Source organism: Benincasa hispida, chromosome 12, assembly GCF_027475165.1.
Source record: "Benincasa hispida cultivar pf3 chromosome 12, pf3_genome.v1.1, whole genome shotgun sequence".
NCBI classification, from domain to species: domain Eukaryota; kingdom Viridiplantae; phylum Streptophyta; class Magnoliopsida; order Cucurbitales; family Cucurbitaceae; genus Benincasa; species Benincasa hispida.
The window spans coordinates 5521106-5542175 of record NC_143489.1 but is presented as its reverse complement, the minus strand read 5'-3'; the positions used below and the strand labels follow the sequence as shown (position 1 = coordinate 5542175).

At 31.9% G+C, this 21070-nt stretch overlaps 1 protein-coding gene across 1 annotated transcript; it reads left to right on the top strand.

Moving 5' to 3' along the window:
* Window positions 1–15493: 15493 nt before the first annotated feature.
* Window positions 15494–19863, top strand: LOC120092507 (D111/G-patch domain-containing protein). Its single transcript, XM_039050603.2, has 11 exons — window positions 15494–15721; window positions 15827–15911; window positions 16555–16631; window positions 16733–16757; window positions 16837–16927; window positions 17041–17107; window positions 17779–17875; window positions 18231–18409; window positions 18595–18831; window positions 18922–19038; window positions 19521–19863. The coding sequence occupies exons 1-11, from the start codon at window positions 15644–15646 to the stop codon at window positions 19584–19586; spliced, it is 1119 nt and encodes a 372-aa protein (XP_038906531.1). The 5' UTR covers window positions 15494–15643; the 3' UTR covers window positions 19587–19863.
* Window positions 19864–21070: the final 1207 nt, after the last annotated feature.

Here is a 21070-nt window from a genome sequence, read left to right as displayed (position 1 = left end):
AATATAAGAATTATAAATTTGTCACATTTACTCTTACTGTTTGATCATAAACGTTAACGATAACAATAAATATGATAGATTCTTATTTCTAAGTAATGATAAAAATAATTCAATTATATTTGTGATTTGACCCATTACAATTAATCTATTAATGAAATCTCATTTCAATTACACCAATGTTCATTATGAATTTGTAAACGTGAACTTAATATACTAGTGTTTTGAGCAGAGAAAGAGAGTAAGATGGAATTACTCGATAAATGTGCAAATTAGAGAAAGAGAGAAATTTACTCGATAAATGTGTAAATTTCAATAATATTTATTATAGAATTTGAGTTATTTAACATAACTTATGAAGTTTATGAATCAAACATCCCGCATTATTTTTAGTTTTTTGAAATTAAGCTTAAAACAAATACTGTCTATCTATTAGTTTTGTGTGTTATCTACTTTTTAAGAATGTTTTAAAAAAATTAAATCAAGTTTTAGAAAATAAAAATTTTTAAAAATAGTTTTAAGCTTTAGAAAATAGTTTTTGTAATTTAGTTAAATATTCTAGTGTTTTTGTTAGGAAAGATTAAAATCTTTTTTAAAAAATGGTAAGAAAACTATAGTAATTTTAAGAATAAAAAATCAAATTATTACGACATGAGGCATTAGTAAAACTTTTGTTTTTTTATTTTAATTTTTTTTATTTGGATGTTAATATTGTTATTTTCTTTTTTTTTTTTCTTCCTAGAGTTGCTACTATTGTTTAATGAATTAGTATTAATAATTATTTTAGGCTAAATTGTAATTTTACAGGTTTCAATTTACCGCTTAAGGTTAGTTTCAATATTGATCCCTATAATTTGAAAATAAATATTTCAGTTTATTTTTTTCAATAACTCACAAGCTTTAAATTGTTCTACATGATTTCCTAAAAGAAAAAATCTACACGATTGTAAAGAACAATACTTATTGCAATTGTAGGGTCAAGTTTTAATACTATATTTCAGTTAGGTTAAAATTTTATTTTTGGTCCCATAATTGTGAACAATGTTCTATTCTACTACTTAAACTTTTAAAAATGTTTATTTTAGTTTTTGAACTTTAAATATTGTCTTATTTTGGTCCCTAGACATTTAAAATTGTTCGTTTTAGTTCTTGAACTTTTAAAAATTGTTTATTTTAGTTCCTACTATATTAAGATTTTGTTAACCCTTTAATAAAATGGCGAGGTGATTTATATTTTTTGATGACTAGGCTAGCTATCAAATAAGTTAACTATGTGCTACAAAATCTAGAGTTTCAATTTTAAATAAGGTGGCAACGAGGGAGAATTTAAAAGACTGGTTGTTGGCATTTTACTTCAACTTCATCTTGCTCAATACATCTAGAGCATAGTCATACAAAAATACAAGCCCCCTCGCATTTCTATTGAAGATTTAACATAATTTTACTAGTAGGAACTAAAATAAATACTTTTTAAAAGTTTAAGGACTAAAACATACATTTTTCTAAAATTTAGGGACCAAAACAGAATAAGATTCAAAATTCAATGACTAAAATAGAATTTAAACATTCTAATGATTAGGAGTGTCATTCTCTAAATTGAGTTTTGAATCTTTGTTAATTAAAACAACCAATATATCTATCTAATTTCAATGACTTAGAAATGTATAAATGAGAAAATATTTTAACTACATTCAAAGGAGGTGAATTATTTCAAATGGTAAAACTGTTAGAAAATATTTACAAGATATAGCAAAATTTTCTATTATTATCTATCAATATCTTTGATAGACACTGATAGAAATTTATTAGTGTCTATTAGCGTCTATCATTGATAGTTCTAAAATTTTACTATATTTTGTAAATATTTTGATTTATTTTTCTATATTTAAAAACAACCCTTCAAAGGAATTATAAATTACTATAACTTAAAAACTCCTTCAGCTATGCATCTCAGTTCTAACTTTAAACTACATCTCCCATGCATAAGATTTAAAGTGTAAATGAGCAACAGATTAAAAATCATGAAGAAAATAAACATAATGAAAACATTCAAACTTGTTGAACAAAGTTCAATGAGACAAAAATCACTTCATGAATTAGTGCTATGTTACTCCCCAAAAAATGAGAAATTTGGCCACTCATAAATTTGGTTAAAGTGTTTCATTTTCACCATGTGAAATAGTTTTAAGATGTTGCATCTTCAAAATTTCTTACTTAAAACACAATTGCAGGCATTGAGATGCTCCAAATAATGGTCTCAATATTATTTTTTCAAATATTTAGCTTCAATGAACTTCATTAGTGATTTGGTTCTTGATGGAGTGGTCTGAAATGTATGCATTTTTTAATACTAGAAACAAAAACGTGCATTACATGTAGAAAACTTGTTATTATATAGGAGAATTCTTATAAATAGAAAAATCTAAAAAATATTTACACTTTATATCAAAAAGTTTCAAAAGTGTTTGTACTTTTGGAATTTTTTTGCTCTATAGTGTAAATATTTTTATTTTTTTTTTATATTAAAAAGATCCTTATTATATATTTATTTAAAAATGAATAAATTAATAAGTAATATTAACTTAAGAAATAACAATATTGAATACAATTAATAAAATATATTGGTAAATAAATTATTTCTCATGTCCCTCTTTCTAGCTAATTTTTATTCTCTCCATATCTCAATTGCCACATTTTATTTCCTAATCTAAACTCACAATCTACTCTTACCCATAATTACAAGTGTATATTTTCATTTGCATGTCCAATCGCACAAGGTATTTATTTTAAAAAATTCATAAAAGATGTCAAAATTCCTTTGCTTTGCATCCGGTACCATTTTTTTTTTTTTTTCTAAATGTTGTCTTTCTCATTTTCTCTTAGAACTCAAAATTGCTGTTAAAACTCTCTAAGTTATTATCTATAAGGAAATAATATATTGGAATTACAATTATTAAAGGTATAAAACAAATCTTAGTTATTGCTATTTATTTCTATGTTTTAGTGTTCTGGTCGAAAACGTTGAATGGAATGTGGGTACTATGTGATGAAGTTCATGATATAGGTTTTACATCATTTATATATGTCTATTAATTTCCTTGTATGTCATTGTTCGAACATCTTACGCATTGTGAACTTAGTAATAATAAATTTATTGTAATATTTGTTATTTGTTTGCTTTGATGTAGTTTATACTAAGAACCTTTTTACCCAAGAAGAACTCGATGATGTCTTAGTTGAGTGGGCGGAGCATGTATTAAACTATACTTGATCAAATTGCATGGTGCCACAATATATATTTATTTGATTTCTGCTATGAACTTTTGGTATTCTTTAGGCATTTTGTGTAACTTTGTTTAGTTGTAAAGTTGTTAAAGAGTTTTCTGAAATTTTAGTAGATCATAGGCATTGTGTAATTTTGAAACATATTGTGTAACATTATTTGGTTGTCAAGCTATTGGAGATGTTTTTTGAAAATTTGATAGATCTTATACATTTTGTAGAGGTTTGAAATATGTTGTATAGCTCTATATTGACATTCAATTATAAATGATCATCAATATTGAAATAAAATGACAAATTGTGTCTTCTAAAAGTTTATCTCTCTTTTTTTTTTTTGCTAAATATTTGTATGGACAAATTAACCGAAACAGATGATGAGAATTATTAGTTTTATAAAAATTGTTTATGCAGGATTTGGGTTCCGTATCTTGCTAATAATTTGTTGCAAGTTATAACAGTAAACTGACATCGTAGTATACAATAATAACAGCTATTAAACGTTATCTAAACAAAACAACTTTGATTAGAATCAATGTCAGTTCCCAATTGCCATCCATGACCCTTATTATGTCAGTTACAAACTGACATCATAGCTAACTGTCATTGTATTATGTATGATGGCATGGGTGTGATGTCAGTTCTTAACCGCTATCAAATGTCTATGATAAAATGATAGTTCACAATCGTCATCCTAAACAACCGCCATTGTATATATACGATGACAAAAATGTTTAATGGTAGTTCAAAACTGCCGTCAAAGATAATCTGCCATCGTATTCTACGATGACACTGGATACAATGGCGATTTGCAAATCCTATGTATATGATAGCAGTTCAGAACTGACATCTAAAGTCAAAATTATTGTAGTGAAACTATTGTATTCTTTTTTAACTATTATATGATGATTGAGTTCATAAGTCATCGATAAATATTTATAAAAATAATCTAATCTTTTTTCATAAAAACAAAATTACAAACACATTTTTGTACCTTAGTGTATGAATACAATAAACATAATTATTTTTTTTTTAGAAATTATTATATATTTTAGCTAGTTACATCGAAATATTCTTTTAAATAATAACTTGTATTGTAAATTAAGACTAGTGCAAGAACAAAACAAGGACAAACAAGGCAAATTAGAGACAAAGGTAAAAAGAAGAAAGTAGAGAGAACAATTGAACTCAATTATGGTGTGCCTTACAAAGATACCATACATTAGTATTTATAGGATATGGGATGGTGCATGTTATAATATAAAATTCAATGGAGGGTGTAGTCGTGGCCACAACTATTTATTATAGTTGGTAAGGCTTGGAAGCAAGCTACCAGTGCCTACGAGAACTAGGCTTAGCTTGGTTAGTAGTGCCCGCCCCCTTGTCCTGGAGGCTCACCGACCCATGAATTCTTTAGAGCGGGTCGATAGATCAACCAGATGGGGACCGTCGAAGAGAGAAGTTGTTTCTGTTGATGAATGGTTATACATGGTGGTCCTTATGAGCTAATTGTTCTACACTTCTGACTTGGTGTAGCATCATGTTACATAGGTTGAGAGTGGGAACTGAGTTTCCGTCTGGGTATGCGTCCTTAGATTGTTGTTGCATATTCAGCTCTTATTGTAGCAACTACTGCTAGTTTATTGATCAACCCAATTGGTCAAGGAAGCTTTTCTAACGGTATGCCTCTAGGAATCTTTGGGAGGTTTATGATATTTGATAAACTATATAGGTTATGGATTTATAACTAAATAATACGATTATAATATATATTATATTTTTAATACTCCCCCTTAGATATCCATATTGTATAAAAAAATGCCCCGTTAAAATCTTAATAGGAAAAAACTCAATGGAAAAAATCCTAAGGAAGGGAAAAGAGTACATTATTTTATATACTTTAATGACTGCCTCATTAAAAACCTTGTTAAGAAAACCGGAAAAAATAGTGCAGTATTTCTACTCCTCTTCATGAATACATCATATCACTTGAGTTCTCTGAGTCGTCAAATTCCAATGTTGTGCACCAGCTTTTTTAATGTTAGTATGGGTAATGTCTGTTGGGATTGGTATCCTAAATCTTTTATATTCTCGTAGTTTTTAAACATCTATAAACAAATTGTTATTAATAAAATAATTATTATTTTATGTGCACTAACTCAATTAAATAAACTAAGATCTTAGGTTATTTTTGTAACTTAAGCATGTGCGTTTAAACATACTGATGGATCATGTTTAAGTAATAATCTAAACAGTTTGTAGTAGATGGATAAGGCTAGGTACCTTATTCTGGTGACACTACAGATACGACCCACTTTGTAATTGTTACAATTGTTGCAAAGTGTTACAAATGATCCAATCCTGATGATTCATGTGGAGACATGTGAGCGAGGGTATCCTATATAAAGATTTTCTATAAGACTAGACCACGAAATGATTAGTTTCTTTTTATAACACCGTTGCTAGAAGAGACTTACATTTCATTAGGATGACCATAGGTGACTTGACCTTAATCCTGAGTGGGTTGCGAACTCCTGCTTATGAAGGTGGTCCTTTGCTTCATATGGATGAGAGTGGCCAGATTCGTCGACTCAATAAGCCTACCATTTTAGAGATTTGTCTCAGTGGAGAGCTGAGAACTCAACTACACAAGATAGAATTCAAACTTTCCCTTTTTTAGGGCAAGTAGATGAATTGTTCCCTTAAAAACTGATTCTGGATCTTGAACAATGAAGACCCTCACCCTCTCACAGGTCAGAGAAGGGTTTAATTATAGTAGAACTATGACTGGTTGTTCATTAGAAGGATCAGTGGTACTTGATGAGGTAGATGTAACTACAGGGGTAAAATGGTAATTTTGACCCAGCTGCACTTACGAGCAATTCGTGAAGGGTCAACGCGATGTTGATTGGTTATATCTAATAGACATAGAAATATATCTACAGTATGAAGAGTGTAACTATCGATCTTTAGTAGAGTGACCGACAGTTAATGAATGTTAATTAATTTGATTAAAGAATTCAATCAATTAATCTCATATCATTTGAGCTTCAATATGTAGGTCCATTAAGTCCTTTTGTTAGCTCATAAAGGATAATATGAGAGTCGGTTGTTTTTTTGATCAATTTGAATTGTTCAAATTAAATTAGGGAATTAAATGTATAAGATACACTTAAATAATGAATGTCCATACATTATAATTTAAAGTTAATTTTGTATAAGTTACAAAATTATGCTTTATTATATGGGAGGAAAATATTTGAATGGGATTCAAATAATTATTCTATGAATAAGATTCATAGGTTAAAATCAATATAAATGAGATTCATATTAAACTATAGGTTATGTGAGAGAACTCTATTTGAATATGATTCAAATATATGATATTTTATTTAATTAATTAATTATTAATTAATTATTAATATATATTAAATGAGATTTAATATATTAGTTTAATTTTAATTATAAATTAAATTAAATTTATTTGATAACTCCCATTGGGAGTTATCACGTGCAGTAGAGGGAGTTATTCTGATAACTCCCCCCAAAACTCACGCTCTCACACATGAACAAATGGGTTCTTCTTTTTGGCAAAAATTGGAAAAATTGGAAGAGACTCTCCCTCTCTTAAGTTTTACTTAGAATTTTTTTTCTTTCTTTGCAAAAATTCCTTCTCCCTCACAAATAATTCTTCCCTACCAAAATCAATTCGAAGCCACACATCCGAGACTTGAGATCCTTGATAATGGCGAGAAATCCCTGGTGGTATTGTCCGGAGAAGTGTCCATTGTTGTGTTCGTGACTATCAGAGAGGAGTATGTGAAGAATGATTTTCTACAAGGGTGAGTACTATCTTCTTCTCTTCCATCTCCTCTTTAAAGCTTGCTAATTATGTGAATGTTGATCCTGTGAAATACTATTTCATGTTCTTCTCTATATCTTTATATTTATTTCGAATTGAAGTTAAAATCGTAACGTTCACATGCTTCCATTGGAAAATCGATTTCCTTCATTGCCTTTGTAAATAAGTCTATCAAGTTGTCTTTTGAAGAAATTTGTTAAACATCGATGTCATCATTTTCTTCAAGATCATGTGTGTAGAAGAGTTCTGGTAAGATATGCTTTGTTCTATTTTCTTTTATATACCCTCCTTTGATTTGGGCTATACATACGATATTGTCTTCAAAATAATATTTTTGGTATATTTTTACCGGAAAACAAGCCACATGTTTTACAAATATGATGAGTCGTTCACCTCAACCATACATATTCTCTACTAACTTCATGAATTGCAAGAATTTCTGTGTGATTTGAGGAAGTAATTGTAATGGTTTGCTTTACAAATCGTCAAGATATAGCAGTTCCTCCACATATAAATAGATAACCTATTTGAGATATTGCTTTGTGTGGATCAGATAAATATTCAACATTTGCATAACCAACTAGATCAAAGTTTGATTTGTTTGAATAAAACAAACTCATATCAATCATTCCTAAAAAATAATGGAGTACATGCTTAACTTCATTTCAATGTCTTTTTGTTGGAGAAAAACTATATCTTGCTAATAAATTTACTGAGAATGCTATATCTGGTCTTGTGTAATTAGCAAGATACATTAATGCACATATTGCACTAAGATATGATACTTTAGGACCAAGTAGTTCTTCATTATCTTCTTGAGGTCGAAAAATATCTTTATTTCACATCTAGTGATCGAACAATCATTATGTCCAATGGGTTTGTTTTGCTCATGTAAAACATTTAAAAATATTTTCTGTACATATCAATTGATGAATGAAAATTGCATCGGCTAAATGCTTGATTTTCAAGCCAAGGCATAATTTTGTTTTGCCAAGATCTTTCATCCCAAATTCTTTGTTGAGATATTTTATTGCTTTTGAAAGCTCTTCGGGAGTACCAATTATATTTAAATCATCAATATATACAACTATAATAGAAAACCTTAACTTTGATTTCTTAATAAAGACACATGGACAAATTGGATTATTTTGATAATCTTCTTTCAATAAATATTCACTTAGACGATTGTATCACATTCGTCCTGATTGTTTCAATCCATATAATGATCTTGATAATTTGATCGAATATTATTCTCTAAAATTTGAATTATATGGTTCAAGTATCTTAAATCCTTCAGGGATTTTCACGTAGATTTCATTTTCCAAAACTCCATATAGATGTCGTGACAACATTCATAAGATGCATATCAAACTTTTCATATACAGTCAAGTTAATTAAATATCTTAATGTAATAGCATCCACCACAAGAGAATATGCTTCCTCATAATCAATGTCTGGTCTTGAGAAAATCCTTGTGCAACAAGTCGTGCTTTATATCTTGTGATCTCATTATTTTTATTTCCTTTACGTACAAATACCCATTTGTATCCCACAGGTTTTACACCCTTAGGTGTATGAATTTCAGGTCCAAAAACTTCACATTTTGAAAGTGAATTTAATTATACTTGGATGACTTCTTTTCACTTGAGCCAATCCTTTCTATGACGACATTCTTCAATAGACCTAGGTTCAAAATCCTCATTTTCATGAATGATATCATGGACAACATTATAGGCAAAAATGTTGTCTATAACAACATCAGTTCTATTCCGTCTCTTTCCTGTCATGACATAATTTATCGATATCTCATTGTTATCTTCATATACTCGAGTCTCTTCAATATTTTAATCATTAGTCATGTCCAAGGCTGCTTTTTGAATGTTCCCATTTTCAATTGAGTCATTTCAACTATTGGTAACCTTTCTTTTTCGAGGATTTTTATCCTTTGAACCTATTGGTCTATCATGCTTCTAGCGTATAGTCGACCCATTAGTTGTAAAAACTTGCTGAGTTGGGATTTCAATTCTAGATGGAGCATTTACAGCTAGAGTATATGCCATGGTCACTTTTTTAGTATTTTGTAAATGCATCCGACAATTGATTTGCTATGTTTTCTAAATGAATTATCTTTCAAACTTCCAATTTCCATTGATATGTATGAGGATCTAAATGATATAATAATGATGTGTTTCAGTCAATTTCATTTTTCAACTTCTTAATTCCTCCGTTTAATATTGAAAAATTTGTCTTATTAAAATGACAATTAGAAAATCGTTCAGTAAATACATCATCCGTCAAGGGTTCAAGATATATACATGGGGAATCAAATCCGACACATATTCCTAACCTCCTTTGAGGTCCCATTTTAGTACGTTGTGGTGAGGCAATTAGAACATATCCTGCACAACAAAAAATTCACAAATGAAAAATATTTAGCTCCTGGCCATAAACTAATTGTACTGAGGAATACTTATGATAAGATGTCGGTTCTTATGTGTATAAGTGACGTTGCACGCCCACACATGCACACACACACGCACCCACACACATGCACACGTTGCTTTCCCCAAGCCATCGCCTCCCCCTCATCATCTCATGTCAAGCCTTTGGCTATTACATAACACCTAGCTAGCACCCAAGCCATCGCCTCATCATGCTCATGCCCAAGGCTTTGCCTTGCCATCACATCTCTTAGTTCCTTAACCTCGCAAGGCTTGATCATCGCATACCCCTATCAACGCATGACAATTTCTTGACTATCGTTCAACAACCAGCTTAGCGTCCATTCCAACGCCTCAAACCATGACTTGCTTAGCATCACATAGCCTGTAGTCGCACACCTCAACACACACCCAGCGCCTTACGCTCACACTCACACAACCCCTTTGGCCGCATGCCCCTCTCGGTCATCGCATGCCTTGGCATGCCTTGCCTAAGGTCAACGCCTTACAACCTCTCGCCTAAGGCCTTGCTTTGCAACATGCGTAAGCTTGCACGCTAACCTCTCTTGGCCTTTGACTAGTGCATCATCCATGCTAACACATGGCACCCTACTCGATCAACACTTAGCTTAAAAATCAACCTCTTCTTCCTCGCTTACCATGCGATCTACTAACCTCCATTGAGCATGGCTTCTACCCACAAGGCCTTATGCACCTACGCATTATCTTTCTAAATGCAAGGCTCATTATGGCTTCCATACTTAGCTATTATTTCACTTCCGTCACTCTTCTTATCTTTTTAATTTTTCTCTACAACCTTATCTTAACAATACCTTAATCTTAGTTAACATACTTATTATCTACTTAAGTAGGGAGACTTAGGGTTTGGGGGATTGTTGAGGATAATGTCCTAAAGTCTCGTATCCTGTAGTTTGTAAACAGTTTGTACGAATGCTTGTGATGTATAATATATGATATCTACTTCACTTCTTGACTTTGCACATTGGATGTTTTATTTGCTTTACCACAAACCAATAAACTAAAATAACTGGTTGTTATTATGTAACTTAAGCCAGGTGAAAGTAGATAGATTGCTCCTTTGGGGCTTGAACGATATGGCGTCACACACCTTCTCATGGCCCGAAAGGTGTTTACACATAGTAGGACTATGTTGTATTGTTCATTAGAGGGATCAATGGTACTTAAGGAGTAAGATGTAATTATAAGGGCAAAATGGTAAATTGGTCAAACTATATTTACGAGTATCTGTGAAGGGTACTGATGATTGGTTATATCTGATGGACACAGAAATATATTTGTGGTAAAAAGAGTTCAGCTGTCCTCTTTAGTGGAATGTCTGGCAGTTAATGGATAGTGGATCTCGTGGCTAAAGAGTTTAGTCAGCTATTCACGTACCTTTGAAGCTTTGAGTCATAGGTCTATAAGGTCCCCTTGGTAGCTTGGATACAAGTTGAGAATCAGTTTTCGGTCAGTTTGAAATGTTCAAATTGACAAGAGAGAGTTTGATTATATATGATATAATTGAACTAGTTAATTATATATTATATAATTGACTTTATGTATGAGTTACATTAATTTGGAGAAAATTGGATATAAATATGATTTATATCTAGTGGAGGAGAAAACATTATGGTTAATATATGATATTAAACTATAGGTTATGAATATAATATGATTATATTTATAATTTTATTAATTGGACAGTTATGGGATAATTGCCCAACGTTTTCTCCGTAACCATACGTTAGTGGGAAGCTCCATTCGATTTTCGTAACTGAAGAATAAAACGAAAATTATTTTCATTTTGAAATGAACACGGTTATTAGCTCACGAGGTGTTTGCATTCTATCGCTTGTAAATTGAGAGCCTATACGATAGCTCACGTTTGCTAAACGACCGCTTACACGTGCGCGCACAGTTACTAAACCATCACGCACATTTTATTAAACGATCGCTTAGCGCCCGAGCTTTACTAAACGATCGTATAGACGATCGCCTAACTTTTCCAACACGATCGTGTACCTCACCTACGATCAAGCATCTTGACTATACGATAGTCGTTGCCTTCTCCCACTTGCTTGATCGTGTATACGATCTCTTTTCCTTCTCCCCTCTACCAAATCTGAACAGAGCCCACTCTTTGGATTCTCACTCTGAGAATACTAAGGGTTTCAAGTGGTGGTGTCGTCTCCATCTTCCTGCTGTTCGTGTGAAGCCGTTTGTGGTAGACGACCGAGGTGTTGCTGAATGAAAGCTTGTTGTTCTAGCAAGAGCGCAAGGAGTTCGTTCATGGAGAGAGCGACGATAAGAGAGTCTTCAACTGGTAAGTTTCTTGTTCTCTTGTTTAATTTATCTTTAAGCATGTCGGTAATTAGTAGTTTAATGCATATGTGTATGTGGTAATGTAAATGTGGAAATTCTGTCATAATGATTTGGAAAGATCCACTTTCGCTCAGAGGTACTCTTGTATAAAAGTTCCTTCAGTTTACACACTGGATCAACTATGTAGATTTCTTGACAACAATTTGGCGACATGCTTCATCTCTTTTTCCATCATTGTCTAATAATCTTACTTAAAGAATAATATTTCTTTGTTTTTTTGGCCAAACCCTAGTTCGTGTAATATTCACATTCTTCCATTTAATTTTTTCAACCTCATATTATATATCAACTACTTTGAAAATTTTCATAATATAATCATTCGATAAACTTAATTTAAAAGGTTATACTTACTTAAGACCATTGAAATATGTGATGTAGGCTTTTAGATCTTGAAAAGGAATAAAAAATAAGAATTAAACAATTAAACAATCAAATTTAAGAAATAAGAAATGTATGATTACCTTTTCATCTATGACAATAAATTTCAATATCTCTAACAACTCTCCCTTCTTGTTTGATATTTTTCAACAAAAATTTTACGAATAACACTTCCTTTGAAGCTCCAACTATTTCGGAGAGGTTTCAAATTTCATATTATTAGCTCATGCTCCATTATATCTGCAATTTTAAGAAATTAAAAATATGAAAATATAAACTAATGGAATACAACAAAATTTAAATATTAGCATGTACTTGAAATCAATCCACTTTTAATTTGGCATAAAAAAAAGGAGAGGAAGAAAATAACAATGAACTTTGAATAGCAATTGCATATCAAGTGATGCAACTATTTATACTACAATTGGACCATTAATTTTTGTGGTTATGGAATTTGAAAAAGTAACATCTTTTATTATAATACTTATATCTATTTATTTCCTACAAAATGTTACAAATTATAGTTTTGAAACCTCATTGGAAAAAAGAATAGAAAGAAGAACACCCACTATTACAAATGGCTACAAATGATTGAACTTACCAAATACTTTTTTTTCCGGACAAATTGAAGAGGCATAATAGAAATGTCTTAATTTATAAAACAAAAAAAAACAACAAATTGTAATATAACACATAATTTAGAAATTTAATAAAAAAGAAGATGAGAAAAAAAATGGAAATGTACTTAACCTTTTTAATTGAAGTCTAACCACATAAATGTCCACGTAGTTAGCAAACAATGGCCACCTAGTTGTTGTTAATGGTTGATTAAATTTAAATAATTATCCACATAAACAATGCCAATGGTATTTTTTTTTTGTCCAAGTAGTTGTAATTTATGTTAATTAACCTAATTAGTGAAGGGGTATAATGGGAATAATGGAATTATCATTTGGACAAAATAGTTCAAAAATAATTCTCTCCATTAGCCTTCTTTATTTCACTATTTTTTTTTTAATTTATTTGAATTTCTCGATTCCTTCAAAATGGATATATATGTACGTGAAAATAGTTTGAATCACAAAGACCTGCAATAAGTGTTCTATTAATGATTTAGTCAAAATTTATAAATCATCATTTTTCTAGATGGTAGGAAACTACAACTTTTGTTAAATTACACGTTTAATCCACGATCTTGAGGTTTGAGTCTATTTAGTCCCAATCTTTCAAAAGTGTCTAATAGATTTATAAACTTTCGATTATCTATCTAATAGATCCCTCACAAATTATTTTTTCCTCAAATTAATTAATCTATTAGATGTAAATTTAAACTTGATGTTTAATGAAACTCTAAGACCTTATTTGGTAACCATTTTGTTTTTGTTTTTGAAAATTAAGTCTATGATCATTACTTCCACCTCTAAATTTCTTCCTTTGTCATATACTTTTCATTAATGGTTTTTAAAACCAAGCCAAATTTTGAGAACAAAAAAAAGTAAATTTCAAAAAGTTGTTTTGTTTTTGGAATTTGAGTAAAAATTCAACCATGATATTTAAGAAAGATGCAAATCATGGTAAGAAATATGGATGATATAAACTTAGAATTCAAAAACAAAAACTAAAAACAAAATGATTATCAAACGGGACTTAAACTTTTAATTTTATTTCTAGTAGATCCACAAATTAAAAAATTCTAAAAGCTCAGATTATTTAAAAAAAATGAATAATTTTGACGGTCCAGAGACCAAATAGACATAAACATCATATTTCATAAACTAAATATGCAACTAAAACCTAATATTTCTTTCATTAAGAAAAAAACCTAATATTTCTTTAACCTGTCCCCTGTTTTATTTTTTAGTTACTATCCAGTGGGTGAATGTATATATTCTAACCAATATGTACTTCATTAGTGATTGACATATACTTCTTACCTTATTTTAGAGGTTCAAATTTCTATACCCTACATTTTTATTTTATTTTTGTAACCATCTATAACACACCTTTGTTCTACTAAAAAAACCAAAAAAGAGGATAAAAACTATTTTGTTTGATTTAGAAGGTATGTACTTTCAATAATCCAATTTTAGTCTTTATACTTTTAATAAATCTTAAATTTATTTCTTCAAAGTTATTTTTACCTAAAATTGGTTAAATAATAATAATAACAATAATTTTCATCCTAGGAAATACAAGATGTGAATATGTTTTCACAATTTATAATAAAAATCCTAATGGATAACAAAAAGTTTAGGATCCGTAAGATGGATAACCCAAAAATTAGGCAAAAAAACGTGGAATGGCTCGTTTAAAAAAAAATGTTGAATGATCCTTTGCGGACGTCAAATTTGGATGAGATTACCAAAATATACTTGTGCGCACACGGATAAGCAGTCTCACTCTCACTCGTTTCGTTCTCTCTTCTTTTTTCACTCACAAATCACTATGTCTCTTGCTCTCGCTTGTCTCGCTCACTCTTTTTTTTACTCATAACTCACTATGTCTCGCTCTCACTCGTCTCGCTCTCGTTTCGTTTCCTCATTCACAAAATCACTTCTCTCTCTCGTCTCTTGCTCACTAGAGTTGATCGCATCAGAACTGCTTGGGTGAACTCGTCGTGCTGAAGGCAAAAAGCCGAAAACGAACAAAGAGAAGATGCAAGCTCGAGCTCGCTATGGGGAACTCTCTCAACATTTATCAGTAGAGCTATCGCTAAGCTTTCTTTCAGTCTGTTTGTGCCAGAGAAGAAAAAGACGTATATAAGAGAATAAACCGAAGAAGAAGAGGATGATGTGCAAAAGAAGATCTCTCGCACCGGAGAAGAAGAGAAAAAAGAAAAAAGAAGGACAGTATTGTAATATCATGTGGTCATGACATCAACAAATAAGCATTTGATATTTTTTTAAAAAAATGGGTCATTTATCATCTTGGACCTTTGAAATGGGCTTTTGGCGATTATCACAGAAATTTATTGAAAATAAGTGGACTATAGTTTGTACTAAAATCCAACCAACTTCGAAGTATAAAAAATATAATATTTAGTCTAATATCAGCATAAAAATAACTGACATATTTAAATAATAATAATAATAATAAAGTAAAAAAATAAACACCCAGCAACTATAAATTCTGAAAAATATAAATAAAAAAAAAGCCAGCGGTTTTTTTCTCGCTCCTGTTCTAGGTTTGGGAGTGCTTAGATCAAACTCTTCTCTTCCACAACCTCAGGAGGCAAACACAGCGTCGGCCGTGGATCTTCTTCACCGACAACCAACCAGAAGCCATGGCTGCTCCCGAAGCTCCTCTCTGCTATGTCGGCGTCGCTAGACAATCCGCAGCTTTTCGCCTAATGAAGCAGATGGTTACTTCTTCCTTTCCTTCCGCCTCTTTCAACCAATCTTTTCACATGGATTCTTCGTCATTCTACAACTTTGAATTAATTGTGTTTTGAATTGCTGTTTTCTAGGGATGGGAAGAAGGAGAAGGACTTGGCAAGGACAAGCAAGGGATCAAAGGCCATGTTAGAGTTAAAAATAAACAAGATACTGCCGGTTTGTCTCCTCATCTCCTTTTTTGTTTCGTTAATTCAATTTTTTTAATTGTTCTACTCGATCAAATGGTAGATTTTGTACATTTGTCTCTAATTTTGAGGTAACGAATTTAAATTTCTGTTAGATTTTCGGATTTAGTTCATTGTTAGTGAACAATCAATCAGCTAAAATGGTTTGATAATATTCATGTTTTTGTTTTTGTTTTTTTGTCTTCAAGAAATAAAGTTGCATTCTAGTAGTTTCATTGTTTTTTTTTTTCTTCGTTTAGAAAACATTTTGAACTGAAATAGTAGTTTGGTTCTTTTGATTAACGAGTTTGTTATTTGGAAATGGAGAGTTGAAAAGAAAAGGGTTATCAAATGGCTCTAACGGCTTCGTATTACATGATAAAGCTTTGAAATCCTGCTTTTGAATCAACTGATAAGATTATATTTTGCATATCAAAACTAACTCTAGAAGTTAAGTTTAAACCATCCAAGGTACTAGTGTAGTTTGCATCATGTGGGGTATTTGTGTAACACCTACCATTCGGGTGAGCTTCATAAGGCAAACCCTAGATGTCTTCATAGTCTAGGCCTTTGGGGTGGGCTTGGATGTTTTATGAATGCGTTTTAGATTGTTTTGACTTGTTCTTTGCCCTTAGGCATCGGCACTGAGAAGCAGAACAATTGGGCTTTTGATACCACACAATTTGATAACATCTTGAAGAGACTGAAAGTGGTATTTCCCTCTCCCCATTCTATAATTTATCCTATCTTGTATTAATTTTGTGTATATTTTGAGAATTGAATAGCTTAAAGTTCTTTTTTTTTTCTTTGCAGCAAGCAGTAAAAAACAGTGAGGAAGGTAATAACTTTGGGAATTAGCTTGCGTCAGTATTTCAAGAGTTTGCATATCCTGATGTTTATGATTTGATGATTTTCAGCTGCAGAGAAGGATGCCACTGCGGTGGAGACTGTGGATGATGCAACCAATGATCAGGATCTGGTTACTAAGGCAACACGACCACAAGGAAGGTTGGTCCGGTTGTATTTGGCCCACTTATGAGTTGTTTAACATTATTTTTTTTTTCCAATTCTCCTCCTGATCATTTAATTACTTGGAGATACATGTTTTTCTTTTTTGCCAGATACAAGAGAAGAGAGAGAGGAAAACTTGTCAATGCATATTCTTCTAAGGATCTTGAAGGGATCCTTGTAAGTCTTGAAGTTTCAACTCTGAAATCCTCATATTATCTTTCCGGGGTGCTATCATGTCCAAGGAGATGAAAATATCTGTCGACATGTCGATATATTCGTTAATCGAAGTGTTTGACGTTGATATTAAATATTCATTGATATCTCCAATATTTTTTATAAATGCTGGTAGAACATAAGAAATGTCATATATTTCATCTGATCTGAATAGGAATACTAATAACAATATCCATAATTTAGTGTAGGAGTAAAAACAACTTAATTATTAATCTAAATAAATTTTATAAATTTCGTGACTTACATAAATATCCAACAACATATCCGTAAAATTGGAATCTTGATATTGGTATCGACATCGATATTTTAATCCCTGATCATGATTCATGTCAACTAAAAGATGTAATGAAATGCTTGTTTCTTGTTTTGAAATAAAGTAAAGATTCAATGAAATACAAATGATGAATTTTCTAAATGTTCTTCCGCACCATCGTTCTAAGTTTTACTGGATCTCTCTTTTCATTGTGGCATTTCTATTACAGGTGCTTAGTAATATGTAGACCAATTGTTTCTTCTAGCTTTATCAGGCTGATCAAATTATTTGTAGTGTAGCTTCTCTATATATGAATGTCAGAATGTAGTGTGCCAATTCTCAAAGTAGATCTACGATGCAGGTAAAAAAGGTGGAGGAGTTACCACAAACATGTTCTTACGCAGATACCGAACCGGAGTCATCTGAGGAATCTGAAATTGATGTTCCTGCCATTGGAGGTACTTTAAATTTTCTGAAGTGACTATTCTGGCCTGGTCTTCTAATTGTATTTTCTTTATTTAAAACTTGTATCTCCATATATTGAAATGTCATAGTTATTTCCCCCTTCTATGTTATCTTTATTCTCTTTTTTCTCTTTGCAAAAGTGGTCAGAGAGTTCAACACTGGGTAAACCCCATTAAATTTCTTAAAATGCTCACATCGAATCCTAAACTAATTTCTAACGAAATTATTTGCGGCTGGGCTAGGTTTGGAGATATTAAATGCAGTTGGTATGGAACTAATATTTTTCTTTTATCTCCCGTCTTGGAGAAAATCAAATCATATTCTGAATGGACTTGCTGCATCTTACAGAAAACAGAGTTGGTGTTTCTTCTGAATGGTGGGGCTACAAATATGGATTTATTTCTGGAGGATATTTGGGTGCCGAATCTAAACGAAGAAAAGGCCTTCAAACCAAAAGCAATGAGAATGTGCATGAGAGAACCACCTTTCATGAAGATGATCAAGAGAATCTATACAAGCTTGTCCAAGTATGTCATCTTCAAATTTTATTTTATGAATTTTTGGTATAGTAAGATTACACTATAGTGGGATATAATATTTCAGAGAATAATGTTGGAGTTCTATGGTGCAACAATATTTGTCATCTGTTCACGGATCATGTATTTCTTTCACAGATGGTGCCTGATAATTTTTCTATTTTGAAACTTTATAGGATAAATCCACAACTGGAAAGCAAGGACTGGGTATTAAGAGTAGACCAAAGAAAATAGCTGGCTGCTACTTTCAAGGAAAAAAGACTTCCTTCGATGAAAGTGACGATGAAGACTCTGGTGATGCCGCACCCCCCTTGAAACGGAAGTATGACGACTCCTTCAGCACAGTAACAGTGAAATCTGATGGGCAGCAGAAAGTGAAGTTGAGAAAATTGTGTAAAACGATTCTTGGCCAAGTATGTTACCAATTGTTGGGGGAGATTCTTTTTTTGTTTATTTGTTTCTCTAAGGCATCAATGACATTGGTTCGCATCTTGTTATTTTAGGTACCTGGGGAATCTTTAAAGCTGAAGCAGCTAAAAGCTTTGATTGATGAACGTGCCACTTCAGTTTTTGCCAACTATTCTTCTAAGAAAGATGCACTTGCTTATTTGAAACAGAAGGTACGGTTTTTTAGCCTCTCGGACGTGTATAGCACACATTTTCTAAGCATTTCAACCAAACTTGATTTTTGGGGAAAATATCTCTTGATCTCTAAGTTTTTAATTATAGTTTCTATTTGGTCTATTAGTTTCAAAATGTTATTCCTTTACCTTTGAGTTTTGAGTTCCGTTTTTCATTGGATCTTTAGGTTCCAAGATTATCCATGGATAGTTAACACTAAGAACCAAGTGATGCTCTCACTGAAAACTCGGTAAAATCTTGAAACCTAGGGATCAAGTGGAAATTATTCTCATCACTGAAAGGGTAAAATTATAACATTTTGGAACTTAGGGGACCTATTGGAAATTAAACTCAAAGGGGGGTAACATTTTGAAACTTAGGGACCAAATGGAATTTGAGGATCTAATAGGTATTTTTCTCTGGACTTTTCATGGAATTGCTTGATGGCAATTGATGTTCTTTTTCATGTTCGTGGTTGCAGCTTGAGAGCAGTGGGAAGTTTTTGGTAGAGGGGAAAAGAGTGGCTCTGCGGTCAAGGAGTGGTTGACAATTTTGTAGTGTAGTCTTAAATACCTGTGGCGATCTGTATATTACAGAGAGGTTAGAGGACAAATACACATATATATGGAGCTCTCTTGTGGTATTTTCTTTAAACCGAATTTTGGCCCATCAACTATTCATTTCTTCTGCCTCATCCTACCCCTGATTATATGTAGGCAGAGGCTATGTTAGAAAGAGCTTTGATTATTTGTATTAGTGATGTTCTTTGAATTATGGTATTGGATTCTAATTTATATACAAGATTGTTACAAGTTACAATTAAACTTTTTATCCATCTTGAAAAGGCACATAACAGAACGGCTTATAGAAGCATTTTCCAAAAGCAAACCCATTATTCACTCTACTTCTCTAGGTTGAAAATAATGTCAGATGTAATTAAATTGAATAATCTTTTTGACTTTGTACTTCTCCAAATAATCAAATCCATTGTGGTACAAAGCTTAAAGTTCAGCCTTTTGCACTCTCTCAACCATCAAGGTCAGCTCTTGTCGATAATTCTCCTGTTGGTTTGATATATTCTCAGGATTTTGATAGCCTAAAATGCCAGAGCATCAAAGGTATAGAATATGGCCAATCCTTCAGGGTTCCTTTAAAACCCAGAAAGCTGAAAGTGAGAAGACAATTATACAGTTTGTCGAGTCGATGTACAAGAGAATCATACCAATCAACAAGGCCGAAGATTGGTAGATGAGGAAAAGTTCTGCTAATTCTGTGAAGGAAGTACTTGAGAAGACAGTTTATATGTTTTAAGTTATGACCAAGAAAGCGATCTCATATTCGATAAAAACAAGGGGTTCACACTTATAATGATTTTGAGATGAAACCCCATGTTATCCAATATGGTATTAGAGCTCATAAAGTTCAAACAGAGATTCGGTCCAATAAAAAGAAGGTGAATTGTGAATCCAAAAGAGGACTATCTTGAGGGGTGTGTGTTAGGAACCTAGAGTTTTTCCTAAGCTGTTTTTGCAAATATTTCCCTCCGATAGAAACAAAGAAAAGAATTACACCAATGAAAAAAAGAGATTCTCATAACAAAACTCATTACCAGTTGAAATGTAGTAGTATTCTCATTCAATATGGAATATATTTGAAAACAGAGTAACATGTAAAGCATCTTGAATAAGAAGAAAGAAACAAAATGGAAAAACGATGGTAGTAACTCTTCATTCAAGAGAGCTCGGAAGCCCCTCCTCTAGGAAACTCTTCCTTATTTTTCTACCTGCCTCCTGATTTTCCCTTTCCTTTCCTTTTAATCTCAAGCTGAGGGGTCCCACCTTAACCATTTTCAATCCTTACTATCTCTTCTGCCCTCTCATTTGTCGATTCAGCCTCATTTCTAACCGTATCCCCTCCATCTTTTCCAATTTTACCCTTCCTCTTATATGTATAAACGATTGGGGGTTTTGCAATTCCTCCCCTCTCGAAACACACCTTGTCCTCAAGGTGGAATGCAGGGAATTGTTGTCT